The 27,881-nt window shown below is 39.8% G+C and overlaps 1 protein-coding gene across 6 annotated transcripts in view; it reads right to left on the reverse strand.

Moving 5' to 3' along the window:
• CPEB2 (cytoplasmic polyadenylation element binding protein 2) overlaps positions 1 to 27,881 on the reverse strand; it is an 84,876-nt gene that overhangs the window by 2,640 nt on the left and 54,355 nt on the right. For all 6 annotated transcript variants that reach the window (XM_034770672.1, XM_034770670.1, XM_034770674.1 and 3 more), the window contains 4 exons: positions 13,997 to 14,115; positions 13,589 to 13,703; positions 11,438 to 11,619; positions 1 to 1,335 (listed from right to left, as the gene is read on the reverse strand). The exon at positions 1 to 1,335 is cut by the window's left edge and continues 2,640 nt beyond it. In XM_034770672.1, coding sequence (XP_034626563.1) covers positions 1,108 to 1,335; positions 11,438 to 11,619; positions 13,589 to 13,703; positions 13,997 to 14,115 — 644 coding nt within the window. In that variant the 3' untranslated portion in view covers positions 1 to 1,107. The remainder of the gene's footprint in view (positions 1,336 to 11,437; positions 11,620 to 13,588; positions 13,704 to 13,996; positions 14,116 to 27,881) is intronic.

Below are 27,881 nucleotides of genomic sequence, written 5' to 3' on the forward strand. Positions count from 1 at the left end.
TTTTTGTAAAATTCTAGCTTTTTACTCAAACTCATGTCTATACTACATCACTCCACATTAATTAGAACCACACATCACAAAATTGCACAGGGATTACAATATTACATCCAGTCTGCATAAATCGAATTCCACTACCGACCAGGTCACAAAATGGCTGCACTTTCTAATCTAAAACTAATTTGCATATTGTACACATGGACATTTTTTTTTACTTGAGTCACAATAATGCATGCAAGTTTGTTTTTTGTAACAAATTTTGTAATTTGCTCATGCTATCTAGATTCAAGAGAGCCTTTTTTGAACATTTGCAATAACTCACCTCTTGTTAATTAACAGTTCTAGTGCATGCATATGGTGTATACAGGTAAGTAAACATGCAGTTTTTTCACATTCTAAAACTATGGCAGTTTAGGCCATATTGTGCTGCCTGCATTTTGTCTGTAATGCAGTGTCTCTTAAACGTTTCAATCCCGTATTAATAGGTGGCATTACACATAACACCTATATAGCAGCATAGCTAATACAGCTTGTGATTAAAAGTGTTTAAAAATAGCTAATAAATCAGATTATCTTGAGGTATTATTTCTTGCAAGTCAAAATGGAGAGCAAAAATCAACCCTAATTTTTAGTTTATGTATACACTGAAAATAGCAACAACAATAAAAATAAGCTTTTTGTAGCAGACATATTCCATCTTCACTATTTTGCTACCTTTGGTAAATTACTGGGGCAGATCTTGAAGTTAAAAACCCATGTTTAGAAATAAGTGCACGCTTCACCCACTAAATATAGCAGCAGACTTTGTGCCCCTACGCAAAAACATTCTCATATCTAATTTTAACTTTACATATAAAAATAACTTGGAGAAAATACAAAAGAACATTTTATTTTAACATGAAAATATCACAAAAATTAGTAAGCCTGAGATGTAGGGTTTTGGTGAAAAACAAGAGGCTTGTAGTGTTTTGGCTGCTGATAAAGATGCATGTATTGATAGCTGGGGTGAAAAGCAGAAGAATGCACTTATTTCTTCTGCATGTCAGTATCTTCAAACACAGTAAGCCACATGCACCCTTCTTTCCTTATGTAGACGCTGGTTCACTATGCTTAGTTCCAGCGGAAGTGGATCTGACGTGGGCGGTCAGCCCCCTCCTTTACCAATGGCTTATGGAATTCACGTCCTGCACGAGAGTGGATGTTTGCCCAGCAAAACTCACAGTAATACTGCAGGCAAGTGACATTGGCACAAAAGAAAGGAGCAAACTTTCCACCACATCGTGCACCCTGGCATTCATCACACATCTGGTCATCCAACACATATGGCTTTACCTCCACCTGTTGGGAAAAAAACAAAAACAAGAAACAACAAGCCCTGGTTAATGTCTTGTATTTCTGCATCAGAAAAGATTAAGCATTTTCAATTTGCCCAACCAAAAAAAAAAGTGCGAACATCAATGCTGCAGTGGAGATATGCCACAGGAACACACATCCAGATCATAATTTGTTAGAAATACACAAATATTTTTATAGACGAGTGGAGACTGCAGTCTAGTCCTTACGTGGAGAAGTGTAAATTAAATCAGGAGGAAGAAAGAAAGGAAATGGAAGCCTTGGTCACTCTCACATTGCCCAGTAGCATTCACAGGAAGCAGAAAGATATTTTTATGTAAATCATTTCACACACACATTTTTTGTTTTGCTTCAAGTTGCCTTTACCAAATTCACTCCCACAATACACATTACTTTCTACTATTTATTGAGCAAATGTTGTGCTCGGTGCTTTCAAACATGCTTCAAGGAGCATACACTTTGAACTATACTAAGTTTGTTATAAAGGACTGCTTGAGAGTATCTGGCTGATCTATATTGTTGATAAAGGTTAATACAGAAGCACTGGTCGTGAAAAATACCAATTGTTCAAAAGAGACCTCAGCCTTACCTCTAAGGGTATGCCTACACTGCAATGAAACACCCACTGCTGGCCCATGTGAGCTGACTCGAACTACAGGGCTTTTTAACTGTGGTGTAAATATTTGGGCTCGGGCTGGAGCCCAGGTTCCAGGACCCCACAAGGGGGGAGGGTCCCAGAGCCCAGGCTCCAGCCCAAGCCCAAACAGCTACACTACAATTAAATAACCTGAGTCAGCTGACAGGGGCCAACTGTGGGTGTTTAACTGCAGCATAGACACATTAACTATGCACACAATTTTGCACGCATAATTATTTGATCATGCAAGAATCTAGCTTGTATGCAAACCAGAGTTACACTTGGACCTACACCTTACCGGCTTGCTCACATCCTATTTTAGAAACACAAATGATTGTGTGCACAGATCATTTGTGCAAATTAATAGCCATTTCAGGAATAAAATACATCAAATTTGTAGCCAAAAGCCTTGGTGATATATTCCTTTAACTCTTTATGTAACTATTTTAACTTTACACAATAGGTTGTTAATACACTGTATTTCTAGGTTTTTTTTAAAAAAAAAAACATTATTTAAAACACCATCTTTGCAACTCTCAGACTACCAGACACCTGTCTTGTATAGACAGTTTCTCCACTCCCAAACACATCTGACTGTCAGAGTGGAAAAGTGGCAAGTGTCTAATGGTTAATTTGCATTAGGTCTCTATTACAGTTCAGTTACACATTGTGTTCAGAGAGGAAAAAGAATTTCAAAACAAAATACAAAGGAATTGACCCCACCTTAAAAACAAACAAACAAACAAACACCACACATTGTTTAGAATGTTTTCCTCACTTTATAAAGAAGACATACTTCTTGTCATTCGTCTGTCAAAACACAGTGTTGCAGCAACTCATGCTCACAAAGTGATTGCTATAAAAGGATTGTTTATCGATATACTTTAACATTAGCAAGAATCTACATAAAGATGCTATCCGTTCTGGAGCTAAGCAGTCACCCTTACATACTAGTTTCAAACTGCTGTATGAAACAGTAAAAACTTGAATTAAAAAAAAGTATTTAAAATGTATCCTTAAACGTATGAGAAAACTGGATGCAGCATGGACAAAAACCAGTCACTTTGATGCACAATATTAATCAGCACATCACTTACCTTTAAAAAATGTGTTCTAATAAGTAGGCAAAAGTATTTCTGTTGCAAGCTAGCTAAAGTTATTATTTCATTTGATGTGAGTAATCAATGCAAACTCTTGAAAATGAAGTTGATTTTAAGTCACACACAAATGCACTATTCTTACAACAAATGCTAATCAAATTAAGAGAAAAGGGGAAATAGCAATCCCTAAAATTAATCCCCAAATGCTTTACATCAAAAGTCTTTTTTTCCCCAAAATGTTCCATGAGTGACTATCTTTCCTGACTGGTCTACAGTACATAAAAAATGTCATGGAAAAAAAAACAGGAAGTACACTCACTGCGCTAACCTGTATTTTTAATGCAAACTCTAAATTCTGTATCGCTGCAACGAGTCGCTTTTCTATGAGTTAAACTCAAAGCTTTTAATATGAATAGGTACCTCATGGAAGAGTTATCTTTACAATTTAAAGCAACAAGTGAAGGACTGTACATTTCAATAAGAATAAGTGTGTGTGGGCTGAACTTCAAAATTCAAGGATCTCTATCTATTGTTAGGGAGAGTGCTGTCATCAAACGTGTGCCAATGGCTCCTTAAACTCTGAAAGAACCCCAAACTCCCTCAGTGGTTTCAGTTCAACAAGGAAAATACTGAATCAGTGTATTAACGTATAGCATATGAAAGCATTTCTTTTTAACCGTTTGCACTTTCTCTCTTCTTCTTTTCCTCACCTCCATGCCTATTAATATGAGTTTGGGCTTTTTCCAAAACTGAGACAAGAAAGAAAACAGTGCATAATTAAAAAAAGATAATGACTCAAATAATTAGGAAAAAAACACTAAAATAATCACCTTCTAATCAATGAAAAAAAAAAATCACACCTAACATAATCTAGTACCAAGTTAGAATACAAACCCGTGTAACTATGGATGTACAAGACTGGATGGATGTTACCTGGTTTACTGCATAAATGAAGAATGTATGGCAAGTATGGTATATGTATGCCCAGTGAAGATAGCCCATACCCCAAAGGGAGACCAACCAACCATCTTCAGGCCAGAGTTAGAGAAATGGAGTGGCAGAGAGACACAAAAAACTGTATCTAGAGATGTAGAGATGGATTGCATAGTGGACCATCTCAAAATGGACTTCCCTGATCTCCCAAATTTCCTGATGGGAGGCAATTTAGGTGGTAGAAAAATACACTCCTTTAGATAGAACACATCTTCCAACTGAAACAGAGGAGGCTGATCACTCCTCATGTACAGAGGAGATCACTTCTGGGGATGGGATTACACAGCTGAAATGAAGACAAACTCTGGTCATAGGGGAATTCAACCATTAGAAATGTAGGGATTGTCTATACGTTGAGTTAGCATGCAGCAAGCCACAGTATAATCTATAGAGCACTAGCTTGCCATGCACTAAATGCTGTGTGGTTCCTGCTACAGTGCACTAAAAGTTCCATAGTGTACTTTGATGCAACATCAATGTGCACTATGGAACTTTTAGTGCACTGTAGCAGGGACCACACACCATTTAGTGCACGGCAAGCTAGTGCACTGGAGAGTCACACACCCTAGCTTGCCAAGCACTTTCTTGCTGTGTAAACAATCTCATAGATAGTTGGGTATATGGTAAATGTGACATCTGGTTATCTGCCTACTGAATGCAAAGGTGGAAAATCTCATGAAATATCTAGAGAGACTTCTACTGAATACTGGTAAGAAGCTTGTGGTCATAATACATATGGATACCAATGATGTAGGAAAGTGTATGAGTGAGGACCTGGAAGCTAAATTTAGATTGCTAGGAAGTATGCATAGGTCCAGGGCCACTCATAGCTTTCTATGCAATGCCACCAGTTCCACATGCAGGACCAGCTAAGCAGGGAGAACTTCAGGGTCTCAATACATGGATGGGAAGATGGTGTAAAGAGGAAGGCTTTAAATTTACTACATCCTGAGAAGCATTTTAGGGAAGGGAGAGCCTATACGAAGGGATGGGCTTCACCTTAATCAAAATGAAATCAGATGATGGCACATAAAATGATGTTTTGGGGGATTGTTCAAAGTAGAGCTAAGGGTGGCGAGTGTGAGTTAAGGAAAACACAAGGCATCTCTGTATCAAGTAAAGGATAGAACAGAAAGAACAGCTAAACTGGGTCAGGCAGAAGTCAAGATCACAGAGGTAATTTCTGTTAAAATCAATGTGGTGTCAGACTGAGGAGTTAAATAAAAATAGGCACATGGTCAAAAACTATAAATATTTATATTCAAATGCAAGAATGCAAGAAAATGAAGAGCACAATTACGTTAACTAGAATGTCTGCCAATGGAAGAGGACCTTGACATAACAGACATTACAGAAACATGGATGAATGCAAAAACCAAAACCAAACAGATACTATAATTCCTGGGTATAAATCATATAAGAAATACATATTAGATTGCAGAAACAGGAGAGGAGTGCCACATCTAAAATATTCCATAGAATTTATTCAGATATAACTTTTGAATGGTGAGGACTAACTCCAAGTTATAAGAATACAAAGCCGGGTCTGTACTACTACAGATCAGAAGAAGGAAATTGATCTCTCAATGTTCTGAACTCAAAGACCATAACAAAGTCTAATACAATTATATTAATGAAGACTTCAACTACCTTCATATAAAACTTTTCAAAATATCTCAGCGGAACAAGAAAAAAATTATCAACACCTTAAACAATAGGACCAGGTGTTAAGTCAGTGTGGTTCGGATGGATCCCCACCGACTCAGAAGCAAATACACTTGCTGCTGATAGGGCCCTGGGCTGGGACCCTGTGGAGTTGGGAGGGTCCAGGTCCCCCTACCCTGGCCACCACCCCCTGGGTGGTGGTCCATCCGCCTCTTGCCTCCAAACTGCGCAGCCCTGCGAGGAAGAGCAGCCGTATTGACTCTGGCCACTAGGCCACAGCCTTGCAATGGAGAGCAACACAAGAAAAAATTAAAGTTTAAGTGTATATTTAATTTCCTTTATAAAAGGTCAGTGGCTATCTATACAAGTAGTATTAGAAAATTAATTATAAAAATATTGCATTTCTTTGGCTTGACCAATATTTCCATGCACTATTTTACATGAATACTTCAACCAAAAACCTCCCAAAATTACCTTTGATACATCTCACAAATCCATGGGGCAAAGAATCGGATAAGGAAAGCATTAACAAATGGCCAAATCTAACAGAAAGTCATCCTCAAGAAGTTTTATACTCCTGTCAATTTGGAAACAGTAAATGTAGAACTGAAAATATTAATTCTCTCAACAATAGTTTATTGGATTGGGCAAAAAACTACATCATGAAGGAAAAAAAATCTTTAAAATGTCCTACTTTGAAAAACTATTCAGTAAAAATAGCATTTTGAGGAGCATTATTTTTGTTTTGTAAAATTTGTTCACTAAACATATAAAAGGATTTTTCTTCTAACTACAAGCCTTGCAAACTCATCATGGGGTCTTAAAGTCAAGCTGTATTCTTTTTGGCTCATATATCAACACCACAAATAAGATTCGCTGCTTAAAGTTCCAATCTTTCTATTACAAATGGGTGTGCACAGAGCCATTACTTTTAATAGAACTCAGCATAGATATAAGGGTTTGCCTATTTGGAAGCAATAGCAGGAGAGGGGCCTAAATTGTGCCTCTGGATTACATCTACACAACCTTGTTTCTTTTAATGTTTAGTTTAGAAAGGGGACAAAAAATTAGGGGCTTATGACAGAAGTATACAAAACACAGAAGTTATCTTGGATATTTGGATTTTCCTTCTCTCATAGCACAAAAACAAAGGGACAATCAATGAAAATGAAAGGCAAAAATAGTAAAGAGTTACATTAAGTAAAGCAGACTTTTTGTTTGAAGTCAAAAGGGATATAAAGCCCTCATGTTTCAGTGCACATGTCAACCTCTAATTGAGGGGGGTTAGGTAATATTTCCTTTATGTGCCATTTATTCCATAATTGCGCCCACATCAGATTTCTGGCACCCTCCTCGGAAGATTCTGTTGCTGGCAAAGACAGAACACCTAACTAGATGGCCCTCTAGTTTGATCCTGTATGGCTATCCCTATGCTCCTGCAAGTGATCTTCCTAAGCTAAATTGTCGTAACAAACAGGAGGAAGAGAAAGATATAAGGAGGAGAAAGACAGAAAACTTCCCTTTAATTAAAATTGCATTCAAGTTGCATTCAAATATATACCCAATGAACAATAAAAGATACTGAGGACATACGATGATCTGTTCTGGACAACTAATTTCTAGTGGCCTAATTCATCTTTCATTTAAAAAAAAAAAAATCTCAGGAGATTTCTGCTTCCCAGTTTAGTGAATTAGTTTAACAGCTTCATTACACTTTCATTTACCATAGTTACAGTGGAAAAACTAATTAAAGCCACAGCAAGGAGAATTTATATATTTGTAACATTTAATAGCTACAAGAACCTTAGTGTTAGAAATGGGGATTTCTTATGTGAAATTTAATGCCAAAATTAACAACAGTCCAACAACTGTAATTACCCAAGTCTTAATGTGGCAAACAAACAGGCAATGTTTTGTGCACCTGACACTCTTCATATAGGATACCGAATTTAAAACAAAGGCATTAAGTTCTTTGCCTTTTGATATCTCTCAAATACACCCTGATCCAAAAACTTCCTTAACCTCAGTGTAAGTATGCTACTTATGTAAAACATAAGGGTTTCAAAGCTTTCAGAAACTGTAATCCAGTATTATACAGTTTTTACACTACATTTTATTACCTTCAGAAAATTGTATACACATTCATCTGTCAAAAGTATGAGATTTAATCCCCTTTATGTATTTAGAAGTAGTAATCTTTTCTATATATCAGAATTCGGGCGAAAGCACAATATAAAAGCCCCAAACAAAATTGGGATCCCATTATGCCAGGGAACGTACAAACACATGGGAATGTAACTAATTTGAAATGATGGAACAATTGAGTGTAACTATCAGTAGAATCAGCAGGATAAAATAATACGGTCACACTATTACATAGTTTAGCTATGTACATAATTTGATAGCTTCTCATTTTTTTATAAAGGAAAACAAATATTCTAGAACTATCTCAGACTACTGATCAACATGGCCATCACTAGCTTCATGATTTTCAGTACAAATATAGCATTTCAATATAAATTAATTATTTTACAATAGCTCTCTGGGTCTGATACCAGATTTATCAAATTCAAGTGGCATAATCAAAGCAACTATCTTGCTTAACATTTGTTTCATTTTAAAGACATGTCTGAAAGATTAGGCCGATATTTTAGATTTCCCAAAATCTAATATTAACAACAAATATGTTCTAATAGAGAAGACGAAAATGAAAGCAGCGTGTTAGAATTTAAACATTCTTCTGCAATGTTTACACCCCAATATTATAGCACAACAACAATCTGAAAGTGAAACTGACTAGGAAACAAAATTGAAATTTACTAATCTATTTTCATTGATCCAAAAAACTAAAATGCAAAAACCAAACATAAAAGCGTTTAATAGGTAAATTCAAGGTTCCAATTATTCAGAGACTAAATTACAGTAAGTAATATGTAAAATGGAATTCAGGAGTACTAACAGATTTTGAAGAGGAAAGAGCTGAAATATAAAAAAACCAAGAGATTATTCAAGTATATCAGAAGCATAAAGCCTGCACACAAATCAGTGTGTCTTCTGTATCATCAAGGGACAAAGGAGGCAATTAAAAGACGATAAGAACATTGCTGACAAGCTAAATAATTTCTCTGCATCAGTCTTCACCTCAGAAGATGTTAGGAAGATAACTACACCAGAATTCCTCTTCTCTGGAAATAAAAGATAAGATACTATCAGACATTGAGGAGACAGAAGAAGAGGTGTCGAAATAAGCAGATAATCTAAAAAGCAGCAAGTCACTATGTCAGGATGGTATACATCCAAGAGTACTGAAGAAGCTCAAAGATGAAGTCGCTGAGCTGCTAGCAAAGAACATGCATTCTTCTAATTAAAAATAGCTTAAGGACTGAAGGGTAGCAAAAATTGTACCGATACATAAAGAAGTTCCAGGGATGATCCAGGTACAGACCAGAAAGCCTTACTTCTGTACCTTGTAAATTCATGGAAATAATAAAACCAAAATAATAAAACACCTGGAAGATCATGATATGATATAATCTAACCAGGATGGTTTCTGGAAAGAGAAATAATGTCTCACTAATCTATTAGAATTTTTTGAATAGATCAATATAGTAATAGATAAAGGAGAAACTGCTGAAGTTTATTTAGACTGTCAAAAGCCTTTGACAAGGTCCTTCACAAAAGGCTACCAAAGAAGCTAAGTAGCCATGAAATATGAGGCAGAGTATTGTCTTGGATTGAAAACTGGCTAACAAATAAGGAACAAAGAATAGGAATAAATGGTCAATTATCATAATGGTGAAAGGCTAATAGAGGGATGCCTTAGGGTTCCATACTAGGAACCTTCTTTAATATTTACTAATGATGTGGCTAAGCAAAGAGGTAGCAAAATTTGCAGATGATAAAGTTATTTAAGTTAGTCAAATCCAGAGAATAATGTGAGGAACTTCAGAGGGATCTAACCAAACTAGGTGAATGGGTAACACAATGGCAGATAAAGTTCAAGGTAAATAAATGCAAAGCAAACATATATTGGAAGGAAAAGTTTGAATTATGCATCCACCTTATAGGGTTGTAAATTACTTTATTAACTCAGTAAAGGTACCTGGGCATCATTGTGACAGATCAATGAAGACTTCTGTGCATGATACAGCTGCAGTCACAAAAGCAAACAAGGTGTTAGGATGCATAAGGAACAGGATGAAGAATAATACAGAAAATATTATAGTACCATTTTATAAATCAATGCTGTACTCCTCATCTGGAATACTGAGTGGAATATCCACCTCAAAAAGTATATAGCAGAATTAGAGGGGATTCAGAGAAGGGAAATTAAAATGTTAGGGGCATGGAAAAATTCATATAAAGAGATATTGAAAAGTTTGGGATTGTTTACCTTAGAAAGGTAAGGAATAAAAAAGGACCCAAAATAAAGGTATATGAAAGAAAGAATGGTACAGGGAAGATAGATTGGTACTTTGGTTCTTCCTGGCTCACACTCAATGAAACTGAAAAGCAGTAAATTCAAGATTGGTAAAAGGAAATACTTTTTCCACTCACAGCGTAATTAAACTGTGGAATTAGACTAGCACAGTATGTCACGGAAGCGGAGAACTTAGAGGGCCTGGACATTTATACGGATAACAAGAATATCCAAAGTTATACCAGGTTTCAGAGTAGCAGCCGTGTTAGTCTGTATCCGCAAAAAGAACAGGAGTACTTGTGGCACCTTAGAGACTAACAAATTTATTAGAGCATAAGCTTTCGTGGACTACAGCCGAAGAAGTGGGCTGTAGTCCACGAAAGCTTATGCTCTAATAAATTTGTTAGTCTCTAAGGTATAAAGTTATACCAGTTAATGCAAGCAAAGTGTTTTGGAACACTCACACTCTCTCTCATATGCTTAGAACTATCTCTATTGGGGATTAGGAAGAGAACTTCACGGGGCAGATTATATCAGATCTGCCTCATGTGGTATTCTCGCACCTTCCTCTGAAGCATTTAGCACTGGCCATTATAGAAGACCAGATACTGGCCTAGATGGACCACTGGTCTGATCCAGTAGAGCCATTCTGATATTCCTGTTTCATTTTCCCAGTAACACAGCTAAGAAATGTTTAATCAGGATTCATAATCTGACAATATGCCTTCAATGTTCCTTTAGAAAAGTTAAATGACTATTATTTATCACCATGGCATGATAAATTTACTGTCTACCCATTTATGGCCAGCATCACCATAATATCAGAGTTCCTTATAATTATTCATGTATTTATCCTTACAACACCCTNGCGACCCCGGCCCCGCACCGCCAACCCCAGACAAAGAGGCCCCGGCCGAGCCCTCCCGATTTTCCCGGACATGCCCGGCTTTTGGGGATTTCCCCTGGGACGGGGATTTGAGCCCCCAAAAGCCGGACATGTCCGGGAAAATCCGGACGTATGGTAACCCTAGTATACAGTAAGTAACAGGAACAAACTGCTGCTTTGCTGAATATATATTGCACATTAAGGTTTTAATTTCTAGAACTTCAGCAATTACATGACTATTAAAAGAAATGTAACTAAGAAGTTAGTATCAAAGCCAAACCAAAAGCAACTTCAGTGAATTCTGTGAGGTGTGTTTTATAGCTTGTCACTCATTTGCAGAGACACATAATAAATGGTTTTAAACAACTTAATTCTGTACAACTTACTCGTTTATCGATATCGCCATGCTGAAGTTGAACAAACCGAGCACTAATGGCAGCAATATAACTCTGCTGATTGGAAAATGCAACACGCCCAGCACCTTTGGGGTATTTCAGCTCAGGGTCAGTATCAATTCCTGCATAACAAACTCCACCATAGAGACGGTCCATTATCATAGCCAATTCCACTATGGAGGAACAAAAGAATACAATAGTATTTTAAAATAAGCAATGTAAATGCTGTCAAATGTATTTTTATTTGAAAAGTAATAGAAAAGAAAAATTAGTAATTTATTATGTCATATGTATTGTAAACCAATAATCTAGGAAATATATATGACATATTTCATAAGAATACTTAAAATATCGATTTTCACAGCAGTGGCCACATCCCTCTCAAGTGACTTTATAAAGTCAAAACTCAGTAGAACAATGAGTCAGTGCCACCTACGTGCCCTAGAGCTGAACTCCAAGGGGATTTCCTTCATGGGATGCGAAAGAGGATTTTGGGGCAGACTCAGGGGCTGATGAACGCATGGACTTTGAACTGGGTAGAATTCCTACAAAATCCTTGAGTACATGTTGTAGCAGCCCACTATTGTTTGGCTATATAAATGCTCCATACCCTGCCTCCATTTGGAGTAGGAGCTTCTATCCTTCAAACCCCTATACAAAGCCTGCTTGTCTGGACTTTGAGTTGGAACAGACTTTCATAAGAGTTAATTTCAAATGTACAAACCAGGTATTTTGGCAAACCATTCACAGCATTTAAATGCCCACTTCAGTTACTGCAACAGATTTAATCTGTATATATTGAAATTTTACATTTAGGACATAGTTGATGCACTTGGAAATAGTGTATGAAGCTGTCAGCTGATGGTGCTGTTGAATAATAGTGTTTATTTTAAATAAACACATCTGTTCGCAAATACAGTAAAGAGTGAGCTAAAAGTCTTACTACTTTAGTGAAGACAAAATAGTCATCACATTAATGCCACAGAAGCTCAGTTTCAGCAGATATTAATATGACAAACAGTACTGTGTTTGTTTAGTTTACTCAAATAATGAGCTTTGACCAAGTAACCAGAAGCATTTTGACTGAAGTAATGAAAAAGAATCACAATACTGTTTGGAAGAAGAAAAAGGCCATACTATGTTTTTGCTGCAGTGACCGAAAGCATAATCAGCAAACAGGCCTGTGGCACTTTATAGACTAACACACGTATTGGAGCATGAGCTTTTGTGGGTGAATACCCACTTCACCCACGAAAGCTCATGCTCCAATACGTGTGTTAGTCTATAAGGTGCCACAGGACTCTTTGCTGCTTTTACAGATCCAGACTAACACGGCTACCCCCGATATTTAAAAAGCATAATGTTTATATTATGACAACAGATAAAATTTTTGCAAATGAAAAAATTCCATGAGGCCAGAAAATTCTAGGCCCAAGAATTAAAAACCAAAGAAGATTTTTTACACCTAGATCTTAGATTGTCACTTTTTTGGCTCTCAATTTCCTGATGGACTAATAGATGTCTTGTGTCTTCCTTCTGACTGCTGTTCTTTCTGTGACAGAGTTATGCTACATAACAAGTTCTGGTATCATGATTGGCACTCCTGCAGTCTCTCTAACAGGTGCTGGGATTTCTAGCACATTACACTATGATTCCATTTCATATAAACTGTTGACTGGATGGATGCCATAGGATGCTCTAGTAGACTACTAGTAAGACTGGAACAGCAGCAGTAAAATTCTGAGCAAGTTCAAGTGCAGTAATGGGGGCATGGACTCTCCTACCCACATGCTTTTTTTTTTTTTTTTTTTAAACAAAACCAACCTTTGAGTGATAAATTTTACATTAAAACTGACAAGTAATATAAGTGAATTTCCTGTAGCTTTAATTTGGAAATAACCATGAAGTTCTTGATGAGTTTTGATTTTAAGTAGATATAAATGATGAGCAGTACTTTGTGGCCACAGCCCACCTGGAGAATTTACAGGAGAGAGAGTGTAAATACAGGGAGATATTTCATAGATAGTCTACCATCAAGATATTCTTGTGTATAAATCTTATGTAATATGTATGATTCAATTTATTACCGACAATAGTATACCTTTAAAAATTGCCACATTACAGTACCAGTTTTATACTTACCAGCTCTTAATGGCCTAGGGACACCTCCAACGAAAATTGTTTTTCGAGGATCAAGCGGCTGTGAACCATCCATCACAAAGTCACTATCACTTAAGTTCCAGGGACGAATCTGAACCTATTTAATAAAAAAAGAAAATTGCATGCTTAAGTCTCACCACATTACGGTCCTAGCATGTTCATCAGTCTATATAAACTGTCAGCTAGTCACAGTCTCATTAACTGAACATGTCTAGTTGCTTTGTTTTAATCCTATTAATTCAAGACACTGCGGTTATTTAAGTCATTCAGTTGTCCCAGATGTTGAACTCTGACAACAGTAGTTTGCTTTTGATTATTTTCACCATCATCTCAGGAGCAGCTTTAGACAGATGGCAGCTATAGCCTGGAGGCCATCTACTGTTTACTTACTGGCTTGTCCTTGATAGTAGGACTGGAAACACATAGATAGAGCTTTCCATCTTCTTCAATGCAGGCATCAATCAGTGCCTGAACAGAGCTCTCCTCTTGGAAAAGGAGGAACGCGTATCCTGAAGCAACAACAAAAAATTAGCTGAAAGTGTGCAATTTTTTTCCTATGTTCTTCACGAAAAGTTTCTTCTCCATGCAAACATATTTATTTGCAAAGCAAGATTCAATGTCAAACCAACTGTCTGTTTATAAATCAGACAGCATCTTCATCTATGTAAATAACCTCCATGGCCATTTACGTTAGCACCGACCTTAAATCTCTTTGTAACAAAATTCTTCATCAATAGCTCAGTCCTTAGTGTTCTTCTAAAAGAGACTATCAATCACACACTGGGAAGTTTAAGATAACATTTCACTGAAGACCCAAAACCACATTTCACTGCTAGCAGTAGACATTATTTGATGAAAATCTGATTTAGCACAAAAAGGCTAATCTCAATTCTAGAGATTAGAGCAAAGTACTCTGTTGCATAAGTGACCTACCAAGCTTCCCAAACACTATACAAATAGGAATTTAAATGCATTATTAATGCTATGGGGGAAAAAGCCACTAGAAAAGCATTTTAATGGTTCTGGTTTAATAACAACTTTCTTTTAAACTTTTGAAGAACCCAGCAGCAACTCCACAGTTAGGGTTTTGTTCTAACATATATTTAGAAATACAAACATTTCTCGTTTTTCTCTAAAGTAGAGCATTTTTCTCTGAAGTACGTTACCAATTCAGTGTGAAAATTTTAGTTCCTTTTTATGCCATAAATTTTCTATGCAGTTTTAGTTTACTTTCACTATGTAAATTTTTAACAGGATTTCTTTGAAAATAGGCTCTGGCTGGAATATTTCCTTCTCAGTTCTACTCTTCACTGTTGAGCGATAATTTCCTTAAAAACATTTTTTCTTTTTACACAAAATTTGGTAGAGAAGTGGATCCTGTGCAAATCAGGTGCAACCAGAATTTTTTTTTAATAAAAGTGACAGGATTTAAGATAAATATTGGTAACCAGGTAATCACTGACAATTTATGCTCTGTGCACACAAACTTGACTGTTGCCATGAGCACATAGAAATTGGATTGTATGACAGGTCAGGTTCACACAAACTTCCTTGCTTGCCTGCTTCGGGAACAGGTGCACATAATCCTGCTTGATTTGGTGGGTCCGAAGTTTGGTGCTTCAAGGGTACACACACAAAAGTCTGATTATTAGGGGGAGAATTGGGTGCACAGATGTTTTCCGAACATCTAATCTAAATCTCCCTTGTTACTGGTTAAGCCCATTATTTCTTTTCCTACCTTCAGTGTATATGGAGAACAACTGATCACCTTCCTCTTAACAACAGCCCTTAACATATTTGAAGACTATTTTCTGGTGTCCCTCTCAGTCTTCTTTTTTCAAGACTAAACATACTCAGGTTTTTTAATCTTTCCTCATAGGTCAAGTATTCTAAGCCTTTTATCAGTTTTGTAGCTCTTCCCTGGACTATCCAATTTTGTCATCTTTCTTACAGTGTGGCATTCAAAACTGGACACAGTATTCCAACTGAGGCCTCACCAATGCCAAGTAGAACAGGACAATTATCTCCTGTGTCTTACATATGACACTCCTGAATAACATTTGCCTTTTTTACAAATGCCATCACATTGTTGGCTCATATTCCATTTGTGATCCACTATAACCCTCAGATCCTTTTCTGCACTGCTACTCCCTAGCCAGTCATTCCCTATTTTGTAGTTCCACATTTGATTATTCCTTCATAACTGTAGTACTTTGCAGTGGTCTTGACTGAATTTCATCTTGTTGATTACAGACCAATCGTCCAATTTGTCAAGGTAATTTTGAATTCTGTTCTCTAAAGTGTTTGCAACACATCCCAGCTTCATGTCATCTGCAATTTATAAGCATAATCTCCACTCCAGTATCCAAGTCATTAATGAAAATATTGACTTGTATTGGACCCAGGACAGAGCCCTATGGGACTCTATTGGATATTCCCTTCTAATCTGACAGCAAACTACTCTGTGTATGGTTTTTCAGCCAGTTTTATACCCACCTTATAGTAATTTCAATGAGACAGCATTTCCCTATGACAATATCACGTGGGACTGTGTCAAAAGCTTTACTAAAAATCCAGATATATCATGTCTCCTGCTTCCCCCTCCCCCATACACTAGAACAGTAACCATGTCAAAGAAAGAAATTAGGTTGGTCTGGCATGATTTGGTTCTTGAGAAATCCATATTGGCTATTACTTATCACCCTATTATTCTCCAAGTGATGATAAACTGATTATTTAATAATTTGTTCCACTATCTTTCCAGGTATCGAAATTAGGCTCACTGGTCTATAACTCCCTAGGTCCTCTTTGTCCCCTCTTTAAAGATAGGTACTATGTTCACGCTTTTCCAGGGCTCTGGGACCTCACCCATCCTCCATGAGTTCTCAAAGATAACTGTTAATGGTTTCACAATTGCTTCAGCTAATTTCTTAAGTGCCCTAGGATGAATTTCATCAGGTCCTGCTGAAGTGAATACATTTAACTTACCTAACTATTCTTTAAGCTGTTCTTTCCCTATTCTGGCTCGTGGTTCTTCCTTCTTTTTGTTAATATAGCTGGTTCTGGTCGCAATGAACCTTGTTAGAGAAGGCTGAAGCAAAATAGGCATTATATGCTTCAGCCTTCTTGATGTAATCCATTATTAGCTCTACTTCTCTGTTAAGTAGAGGACCTATACTTTTCTTCATCTTTCTCTTTCTCCTAATGTATTTATAGAGCCTCTTCTTATTGCCTTTTATGTCCCTGTAGGTATTACTCATTTTGTACTTTTGCTTTTTTTCCATTTTGTCTCAATATGCTTTCGTTATTCTTTTGTACTCATCCTTAGAAATTTGTCCATGTTTCCACTTTCTGATGGATTTATTTTTTGAATTTCAGGACATTAATGAGCTCCTAATGCAGCCATATTGGTGTTTTCCTATATTTGTCCTTCGCATTCCGTTGTGCCTTAAATACTGTTGCTCTCTCTCCTGAACTCCTTTTCCCCTTAGCTGTTCTTCCTATGGAACTCTACCTATCAGTTTTCTCTGTGTTTGTTAAAGTATGTTTTTTTGAATTCCATTTTCCTTATTCTGTTGCTCTCACTCCTTCCTTTCCTTAGAATCATTATATCAATCATTTCATGATCGCTTTCGGCATATTGCCTTCCACCTTCAGATTCACAACCTATTCCTCTGTTAGTGAGAATCAAGGCCTGGTCTACACTACGACTTTAATTCGGATTTATCAGCTTTAATTCGAATTAACCCTGTAACCGTCCACACAACGACGCCATTTAATTCGATATAAAGGGCCCTTTAAATCGATTTCTGTACTCCACCCCAACGAGCGGAGTAGCGCCAAAATCGATTTTAGCAATTCGAATTAGGGTTAGTGTGGCCGCAATTCGATGGTATTGGCCTCCGGGAGCTATCCCACAGTGCATCATTGTGACCGCTCTGGACAGCAATCCGAACTCGGATGCACTGGCCAGGTAGACAGGAAAAGCCCCGCGAACATTTGAACTTCATTTCCTGTTTGCCCAGCGTGGAGAGCACAGGTGACCACAGATACCTCATCAGCACAGGTAACCATGCAGGCTGATAATCGAAAAAGAGCACCAGCATGGACCGTGAGGGAGGTACTGGATCTGATCGCTGTATGGGGAGAGGATTCAGTGCTTGCAGAACTTCGTTCTAAAAGACGAAATGCAAAAACTTTTGAAAAAATTTCCAAGGGCATGATGGAGAGAGGCCACAATAGGGACTCTGAGCAGTGCCGCGTGAAGGTCAAGGAGCTCAGACAAGCCTATCAAAAAACAAAGGAGGCAAACGGTCGCTCCGGGTCAGAGCCACGGACATGCCGCTACTACGCCGAGCTGCATGCAATTCTAGGGGGGGCTGCCACCACTACCCCACCTTTGTTCGTGGATTCTGGGTCGGGGATAGTCTCGACGCCTGAGGATTCTGCCGAGGGGGTAGAGGAGGAGGAGGAGGAGGAGGAGGAGGATGAGCTTGCAGAGAGCACACAGCACTCCATTCTCCCCAACAGCCAGGATCTTTTTATCACCCTGACTGAAGTACCCTCCCAAGCCTCCCAAGCCAGTACCCAAGACTCTGACCCCATGGAAGGGACCTCAGGTGAGTTTACCTTTTAAAATATAAAACTTGTTTTAAAAGCAAACAGTTTTTAATGATTACTTTGCCTGACTTTGCATTCGCGGTCAGTTCAGCTACTGGAAAAGTCTGTTAACGTGTATGGGGATGGAGCGGAAATCCTCCAGGGACATCTCCATGAAGCTCTCCTGGAGGTACTCCGAAAGCCTTGCCAGAAGGTTTCTGGGCAGTGCATCCTTATTCCCTCCTCCATGGTAGGACACTTGACCACGCCATGCTTGCAGCAAGTAATCTGGTATCATTGCCTGACAAAGCCTGGCAGCGTATGGTCCCGGTGTTTGCTGGCATTCAAGCAACATCCGTTCTTTATCTTGTTGTGTAATCCTCAGGAGAGTGATATCACTCCTGGTAACCTGGTTGAAATACGGGAACTTAATTAAGGGGACAGAGGTGGCCGTTCCTACTGGGCTGTTTGCCTGTGGCGGAAAATAAATCCTTCCCTGCAGTTAGTTTTTCGCGTTTGGCTAGCAGGGATCTTCCCTGTTACCAGCCACGCGGTGGGGGGAGGGTACTGTGATCATCCCAGAGAATTCATGGCGAGGGGGGGGGTCGGCGGCGGGGGGGTGGGTAGTTTGGTGCCTGCAGGGATCTTCCCTGTTACCAGCCACGTGGTGGGGGGAGGGTACCGTGATCATCCCAGAGAATTCATGGAGAGGGGGGGGGGGTCGGCGGCGGGGGGGTGGGTAGTTTGGTGCCTGCAGGGATCTTCCTGCAGGGTTAGTTTGTTTTCTGGTGCTGCTGAATGTTAACAGAAAAACCGCAGCACTCTACTTGCCTGAAGGGGCCCAGACAAGCACCACCACACTGCCCACCCCCCAACTGGCTGAGATTGGCCAGGCTTCTGCAGCACTCTACAAGCTATGCTTGGTATGTTGGAAAGCACGGACGGCGCTGAAGCTTACCATGGCCGCATGCAAGCCGAATTCTGTTGCCCAGACCTGTGATTGATCTCTAGCAGCAAAGCCACAGGCACTCAGCATTAAGAGGCAAAATGCGACCTTGCACAGAAATCACATGTGCTATGTAATGTGAACAGTGTTGGTCACCGTGAAAGAGTATAAGCATTGTTCTGCAAAATGTAGCTTTTAAAACAATTCTCTCTTTTTTCCCCTCCCTACAGCAGCTGCAAATTCCTCAAGCCTCCCTCCTCCATCCCGAAGGTTATCACAGATAAGGCGTCGTAAGAAGAAGACGCGGGAGGACATGTTTTCTGAAATTATGCAATCCAGCAGGAGTGACAGAGCTCATCTGAATGAGTGGAAGGAAACAGTTTCAAAGTATAGGAAAGAAGTCAGTGAACGTGAGGACAGGAGGGACCAACGTGAGGAGAGGAGGGACCAACGTGAGGAGAGGAGAGACGATCGAGATGAGAGATGGCGGCAGGAAGACCAGAGGATGAAGGATGCAACGCTGGGGCTGCTCTGGCGTCTGGTGGAGGTTCAGGAACGGCTGCTGGAAAACAGACTGCCGCTTCAGCCCCTGTTCCACCCTCCCCCATCCCCATGTTCCGTATCCTCCTCACCCAGACGTGTAAGAACGCGGGGGGGGAGGCTCCGTACACCTTCCCATTCCACCCCAGTAGACAGCCCAAGCAAAAGGCTGTCATTTTTTTAACCTTTTCTTTGTGGCTTTTTCCTTCCCAGCAATCCTCCTCCCAAATACCACCCGGGTTCCCTCCCTCTTTTTCTAATCTATTAATAAAGAATAAATGATTTTTAAATGATAGTGACTTTATTTGGTTTGAAAGAAAGCTGGGGGAAGGGGCAGGGTGGGTTCCTTACAGAAAATCAGTCAGTAAAGGGGGAGGGTATTCATGAAGGAGAAACAAACAGATATTTCACACGGTAGCCTGGCCAGCCATGAAACTGGTTTTCAAAGCTTCTCTGATGCACAGCGCTTCATGGTGTGATCTTCTAATCGCCCTGGTGTCTGGCTGCGCGTAATCAGCAGCCAGGCGATTTGCCTCAGCCTCCCACCCCGCCATAAAGGTCTCCCCCTTACTTTCACAGAGATTGTGGAGCACACAGCAAGCAGAAATAACAATGGGGAGATTTCTTTGGCTGAGGTCAGAGCGAGTCAATAATGAACGCCAGCGGCCTTTTAAACGGCCAAATGCACATTCTACCACCATTCTGCACTTGCTTAGCCTGTAGTTAAACAGCTCCTGACTCCTGTCCAGGCTGCCTGTGTATGGCTTCATAAGCCATGGCATTAAGGGGTAGGCTGGGTCCCCAAGAATAACTATGGGCATTTCAACATCCCCAACGGTTATTTTCTGGTCCGGAAAGTAAGTCCCTTGCTGCAGCCCTTTAAACAGAGTAGTGTTCCTGAAGACGCGAGCGTCATGAACCCTTCCCGCCCAGCCCGCGTTGATGTTGGTGAAACGTCCCTTGTGATCCACAAGTGCTTGCAGCACCATTGAAAAGTACCCCTTGCGGTTTATGTACTCGGTGGCTTGGTGCTCCGGTGCCAAGATAGGGATATGGGTTCCGTCTATTGCCCCACCACAGTTAGGGAATCCCATTGCAGCAAAACCATCCACTATAGCCTGCACATTTCCCAGAGTCACTAACTTTCGTAGCAGCACCTGAGTGATTGCTTTGGCTACTTGCATCACAGCAGCCCCCACAGTAGATTTGCCCACTCCAAATTGATTCCCGACTGACCGGTAGCTGTCTGGCGTTGCAAGCTTCCACAGGGCTATCGCCACGCGCTTCTCAACTGTGAGGGCTGCTCTCATCTTGGTATTCTGGCGTTTCAGGGCAGGGGACAGCAAGTCACAAAGTTCCATGAAAGTGCCCTTACGCATGCGAAAGTTCCGCAGCCACTGGGAATCGTCCCAGACCTGCAACACTATGCGGTCCCACCAGTCTGTGCTTGTTTCCCGGGCCCAGAATCGGCGTTCCATGGATAGAATCTGCCCCATTAACAACATGATCTCCAAAGCACCGGGGCCTGTGGTTTCACTGAATTCTGTATCCGTGTCTGTGTCCATGTCCTCATCATGCTGCCGCCGCTGCTGCCTCCTCTCCTCGTTTTTCTGGTCCTGGCTGAGCATAAACTCCACGAGAACGCGCGAGGTGTTTTCAATATTCATGAGTGCTGTCTTGACCTCAGCGGGCTCCATGCTTGCCGTGGTATGGAGTCTGCAGTGTTCACCCACCCAAGAAAAAAGGCGCGAAAATGGTTGTCTGCCGTCCGTTGCTTTCATGCAGGGAGGGAGGGAGGGAGGGAGGAAGTGAGACTGTACCCAGAACCACCTGCGACGATGTTTTTTGTCCCATCAGGCACTGGGATCTTAACCCACAATCCCAATGGGCGCGGGAGACTGCGGGAACTATGGGATAGCTATGGATTTGCTACCCACAGTGCAACGGTGCAGAAATCGACGCTAGCCCCGGTACTTGGACGCACACCACCGAATTACTGTGCTAGTGTGGCCGCACTCATTTCGACTTTATACAACCTGTATCTCAAATCCGAATTATCTAAATTCGGATTAATCCCGTAGTGTAGACATACCCCAAGTCTAAAATGGCTGCCTCCCTGGTTACTCCCTACACTTTCTGAAAAAAGAAGTTGTCCCCAATACATTCTAAGAACTTGTCAAGAACTCTTGTCAAGGTCTCACTGACAATTAAGCATTAAAAGAAGCTAGGAAATCAATATACAAAAAACTTGGTTGTAGTGCAGTTAAGGTTACTATATGTACATACATGCACCACACCTGACACAAACTCACAAAACAAAGAAATGAAAAGGTAAGCTACAAAACAGCATGTACTCTCTACTCCTCTATCTATAAGCACACACACTTTGCCATTACCACAACTACCATATGGCAGATTATAGAACACAACCCTAACTATGACTTCCTTTTACCCTTCTGCACAGATTCCTTTACCAAATAATATTTTCTCCAACACTATTAGTTGTGGATATTTAGTGTAGTAGTTGGATTTGTCGTTAGAGGGATGTTTGTTTATGGGTCGTATGCAGAAGTGCAACAAAAATGGTAGGCATCTCAAGGGGTTGAGTTGGTGAGACAGAATTAAGGGTTTAATATGTGGTCAATAGTTGTAGTTATGATAAAATGTGTGCTTGTGGGTGGAGTAGAGGGTATATACCGTTAGGCAGCTTAACTTTTCATTTCTCTGATTTTGGGGGTTTCTCTTTATTTAGACAGGTTTCCAGAGTAGCAGCCGTGTTAGTCTGTATCCGCAAAAAGAACAGGAGTACTTGTCGCACCTTAGAGACTAATAAATTTGTTAGCTTCTAAGGTGCCACAAGTACTCCTGTTCTTTATTTAGAGTTCTCTTAAGGAGTTGTATGTGAATATAAACTTCTAGATCACATGCTCATTAGTAGTAATAATTCATAACTCAGGATTTTCTATGAGCCAAAGCTTGTATGCTTTGCACGTTTCAATAAATATAAATACCACATTTTCTCATCTAACAATTTCTTTTCAATGTAGATCCTTATCAGAACCTGGGGAATGCACATTCTATATAAGGCAAAGGATTTCACGTCATGCAATGCGCATTAATGTTAAACGAAACCACACTTCTTCATACTGAAACTGTACTTTTTAAAGTGACATTCTGAAAAGGGAAGAAGTGTGGGAGAATTTGATATAATACTTAGATAGCAGGTAAATCTCTCTTTCTAAGTATCAGAATTAGTTTTAGAATCACCTCGCTAGAAACCTAAGGCTAGAGAGATGCCAGTCAGACTAAGGAAAAGGTGGACACTAATAACACAATATTCTAAATAAGAACAAATCTTCAAGAGATGTAAAGAAAGGAGAAGCAAACTATTTTTGAAAAGTATGGATCACAGATGGTGGGGAGAAGTGGAAGAGATGAACTGTATGGGTCCTACATACATTATCTGTGAAAACCACACAAGATTATTTAAAAACTTCATGCAACTTTAACTACATTTCTAGTCTCTGTATATAGGGCTTGTGTTAGACATACAAATAAGGACAAAAGATGGGCATTATGGACTAGATCCAAGCCAGGGCAAATGGAGGTACAAATGGCAATTTCCTGAGATAAATATTCCTCTTGCACATCTCAGAGGAATGGGAGTTTACCAAAGAGAGAGGGAAGGCTTCCCCCACTGTCCTCTTCTCAGAGTTTGTGCTCAGAGAGGACAATTTTAATTTTTCATCAGAATTCATTGGATTCCCACCTACAAAGACTGAGGCAGAGATGTGCTGAATCAGTGAATTCCCTGGCCAAACACGACAAACAGAACAGCCTATTTTTGGGTCTGTGGTGGTTTCCTATGACCTAACCCTCTCCCCCAAACCAGAAGAGGCATATTTCCCGTCTTGGCACATTTCTTGTCACCAGGACCCTGGTTAAGACTATAACTGGGTTAAAAAAAGAACTAGATAAATTCATGGAGGATAGGTCCATCAATGGCTATTAGTCAGGATGGGCAGGAATGGTGTCCCTGGCCTCTGTTTGCAGAATCTGGAAGTGGACTACATGGGATGGATCACTTGATTACCTGTTCTGTTCATTCCCTCTAGGGCACCTGGCATTGGCCACTGTCGGAAGACAGAATATTGGGCTAGAATGGCCCTTTGGTCTGACCCAGTATGGCCGTTCTTATGTTCTTACGTTAAGAGAGCAGAAAGCAACATAAACCAGAGGTGAATTTAGCCTATCAAAAATTTAAGTTGGGAAAAACTGGATACTTGGGAGATAAAGAAGATTTGAAGTGCTGGTTCCTTTAAATAGGCCCTGTAGTTCTTTCCATACAAATTTAATCTTTTCTTCCTGACTTTAGGTTGGCTACGAATACTTCCACAGCTTTTGACCTACTCCCCAAAAAATAACATTTCTGTCTGTGTTCAAGAAATGCAAGCTGATATAATAATATAGGTATTAGATAAGAGTTACAAATGAAACAAAGTCTAGATGGATTTGGGGCTTTGTTCCCTCCAACCAGAAACAAAGAATATTTTATATTCCTCTGTTTAATGGATTCCTTTTGAGCAGCTAGGATTTTTGAGTAAGTAGGTTGCCATACACACTGAGATAAATAGTGATGATAGATTAGAGCGGGCTTGAGATACTCTCTCCTATACAAAACACTTGATTTTTTTCTGTTTGGCATCAAACTGTAAACAAGATAGAACACATAGTGACACACAACCCTGCCTATATTGAGATGCCTCATATGGATTGGCATATCCTCAGTGCAAGGTATTTTTGAACTTCATTTGAATGACAATGGAACCAGAATCTTCACGTCAGCCTGTGTGACTTGAACATGGATATTGTTTCATAAATAAGGATGTCTGCCAACTAAAGCACAATAGGAGCCCTTGGTGAATAAATATAGGATAACAGGAAGGCAAATTCCCACTATACAACAGTTAATAGATCACTTATGGACTCCGAACCCTTATTTTAATAGGAAAGATCTCTCTACTTCAAAGAAGCCTAGCTACTCCAAGACGTGCTGAGATTTGGGCCTAATCACCTAAGGTCCTGAATCAGGGGGTAGCCGTGTTAGTCTGTATCTACAAAAACAACAAAGAGTCTGGTGGCACCTTAAAGACTAACAGATTTATTTGGGCATAAGCTTTCGTGAGTAAAAACCTCACTTCTTCGGATGCATAGAGTGAAAGCTACAGATGCAGGCATTATATACAGACACATGGAGAGCAGGGAGTTACTTCACAAGTGGCGAACCAGTGTTGACAAGGCCAATACAATCAGGGTGGATGTAGTCCACTCCCAATAATAGATGAGGAGGTGTCAATTCCAGGAGAGGAAAAGCTGCTTCTGTAGTGAGCCAGCCACTCCCAATCCCTATTCAAGCCCAGATTAATGGTGTTGAATTTGCAAATGAATTTTAGTTCTGCTGTTTCTCTTTGAAGTCTGTTTCTGAAGTTTTTTTGTTCAATGACAGTGACTTTTAAATCTGTGATAGAATGACCAGGAAGATTGAAGTGTTCACTTACTGGCTTGTGTATGTTGCCATTCCTGATGTCCGATTTGTGTCCATTTATTCTTTTGCGGAGGGACCAAGGTCCTGAATGCCTACTATTAAGTGCTGAATGACATCAACTCTTATTGATGTAACTGGGAGTAAAGGGTGCTCAGCATCTCTCAGCACTTTGAAGGATGAGGGCTTTTATGTACTCTCTTCACGCAAGGAAATCTTTGCTATAGAACTTGGCCTCCCATAAGGTTCTCTTTAAACAGAGAACTTGGAAGGAAAGAAGGAAACGTAGCTTGGAAAATTAAACAGGACTCCAATGCTGACAAGCTGGACTTTACCACCACAGAGACTACTAACTTAATCGGCCCAGGTTTAAACAACTTCAAATATCCATTGCCACTCTCCAACAAGAGTGAATAAACAATAATACATAATTAAATTACTCCTATCAAAGGTTATTTGAAATTTATAGTTGACATACATAGAAAGCAAATGTATGCTAGGACTACAGTTTTGTCTCCAAGTAAAGCTAACCAAACTGTAGTTGCTCCAAGGATTCCCCTAAACTCTGAAGGGTGTATCTATAGATAATATTTCCCGTTGAAGAATTATGTTGAGGACCTGATCCATGTTTTTTCCAGGGACTGAGGTGAGGCTGACCGGTCTATAGTTCCCTGGATTCTCCTTCTCCCCCCCCCCCCTTTTTTTTTTTTTTTTTTTAAGATGCACACTATATCTGCCTTTTTCCAATTGTCAGGGACCTCCCTCAATTGCCACAAGTTTTCAGAGATAATGGCCAATGGCTCTGCAATCACATCAGCCAACTCCCTCAGCACCCTCAGATGCATTACATCCAGCCCCATGGACTTATGCATGTTCAGCTTTTCTAAAGAGCCCTGTTTTTTCACCACTGAGGGCTGCTCACCTCCTCCTCATACTGTGCTGCCCAGTGCAGCAGTCTGGGAGCTGACTTTGTCTGTGAAGACCAAGGCAAAAAAAGCATTGAGTACTTCAGCTTTTTCCACATCATCTCTTCACTAGGTTGCCTCCCCCATTCAGTAAGAGCCCCACACTTTCCCTGACCACCTTCTTGTTGCTAACATACCTGTAGAAAAACCCTTCTTGTTACCCTTCACATCTCTTGCTAGCAGAGTTATGAACAGTTCAGAGTTACGAACAACCTCCATTCCTGAAGTGTTTGTAACTGTCGTTCTCCTGTATAGTATTTAGCTTATATTTAATGGCTTAGATAACTTAGCAAGTACACGTTGGTGAGAAAATAGATAGGTGTATTTATTCACCCCTATTGTACTTAAGACATTTCTCTACTGAAATTACACCACTCAGTAGCCAAAGGGCCTATCTATTCTATAAAATCTGCCATGCTGAAAGAACCAGTTATAACAATAGTGCCCAAACATAGTTGAAACAAGCCTTTCTAGACAGGACTGAACTATTTTACCAAACTGTGTACAGCACTGAACCTTACAGGGCTGTAGAATGATTGGGAATGTGGTTTGGTCCTGTGTACACTGACAAGACAAGACTACATTTTAAGTGTGCTGGGGTATTGACATGTTGCAAATAGCTTCCAGAACCCAGAAGGCACATCAATTCTAAATTCTGCAGTAAGGTTCCCTAAATTCTGCAGCAACACAATACTGTTTACTGCAGTAAACGGAAAGTTACACAGAAACCTTAATATGTGGAAAACATCCAGACAAGTGTTATTAAATATCAAATGAATAATATAATAAATAGGTACCATTTACCTATCTAGAGTTTAAGTACCTAGTATCCAAGGGATTCCCAAATTAATTAGGTAAATATATTGGCGGTCCTAATGGACTTCATGCAATTTTCTCCTCTTCTACCTTCTCTGATTATAGGAAACCCTGCTTGGGGTACTGATTTGTGTGTGTGTGTGTGTGTGGGGGGGGTAGTTGCAAATATTCCAGTTATGGTGAAAAAACTTCATTGAAGACATATATGGCAAAGGTGTTTAGACTCGGAGTTAGGCCAACCTCCTCTGGAGGTTCATTCTAGAGTTAATTCCCTTCAGTTGAGAATGCTTTAGGTTATATGCTTTCTCATGGGCATTGCCCCAAAGAGCCACAGCTATCTTGGTGGGCTGTGAATGGAGATGCAGTTTTCAATGCAGCTGGTACCTGATATGATAGTGGCTTTGTATTCAAGACAGGAAAAAAAATCAAGGCCAACATCTGTTTACCTTGGATATTATATGAAAAAAAAAAAGTCTTCACAGTATTTGAGTGCTTCCCAAGTAAGGTTTAGACTCTAGTGGATTTCAAGAGGATTCTGCTCTTCTCCCTTCCTTGGTGGAGGAGGTTCTTCTTTCGATAAATTCCTTCCTTTATTTCTTTCTGCCAGCAGAGGCGGGCTAGGAGCCAGTGTAGGGATCAGAGTATAATAGTGATGTGCTCACCACTGCCTCTCTCATGAAGGAGATGGGTAACTGCATTCTGTGCAAGCTGGAATATTTGCATTGTTTTCCTAGTTGGATCAGATTTTTATATTGTGTGCATTTACAGACAGACAGACACACAAAACCTTATTTTCTGGATTCCCCACCCAACATTTCAAGCAAATACAAAATGTCCAATTAGCTATAGAATTCATTGTGGGGGTGC

The sequence above is a fragment of the Trachemys scripta genome, chromosome 5 (genome assembly GCF_013100865.1).
Source record: "Trachemys scripta elegans isolate TJP31775 chromosome 5, CAS_Tse_1.0, whole genome shotgun sequence".
Classification (NCBI taxonomy): domain Eukaryota; kingdom Metazoa; phylum Chordata; order Testudines; family Emydidae; genus Trachemys; species Trachemys scripta.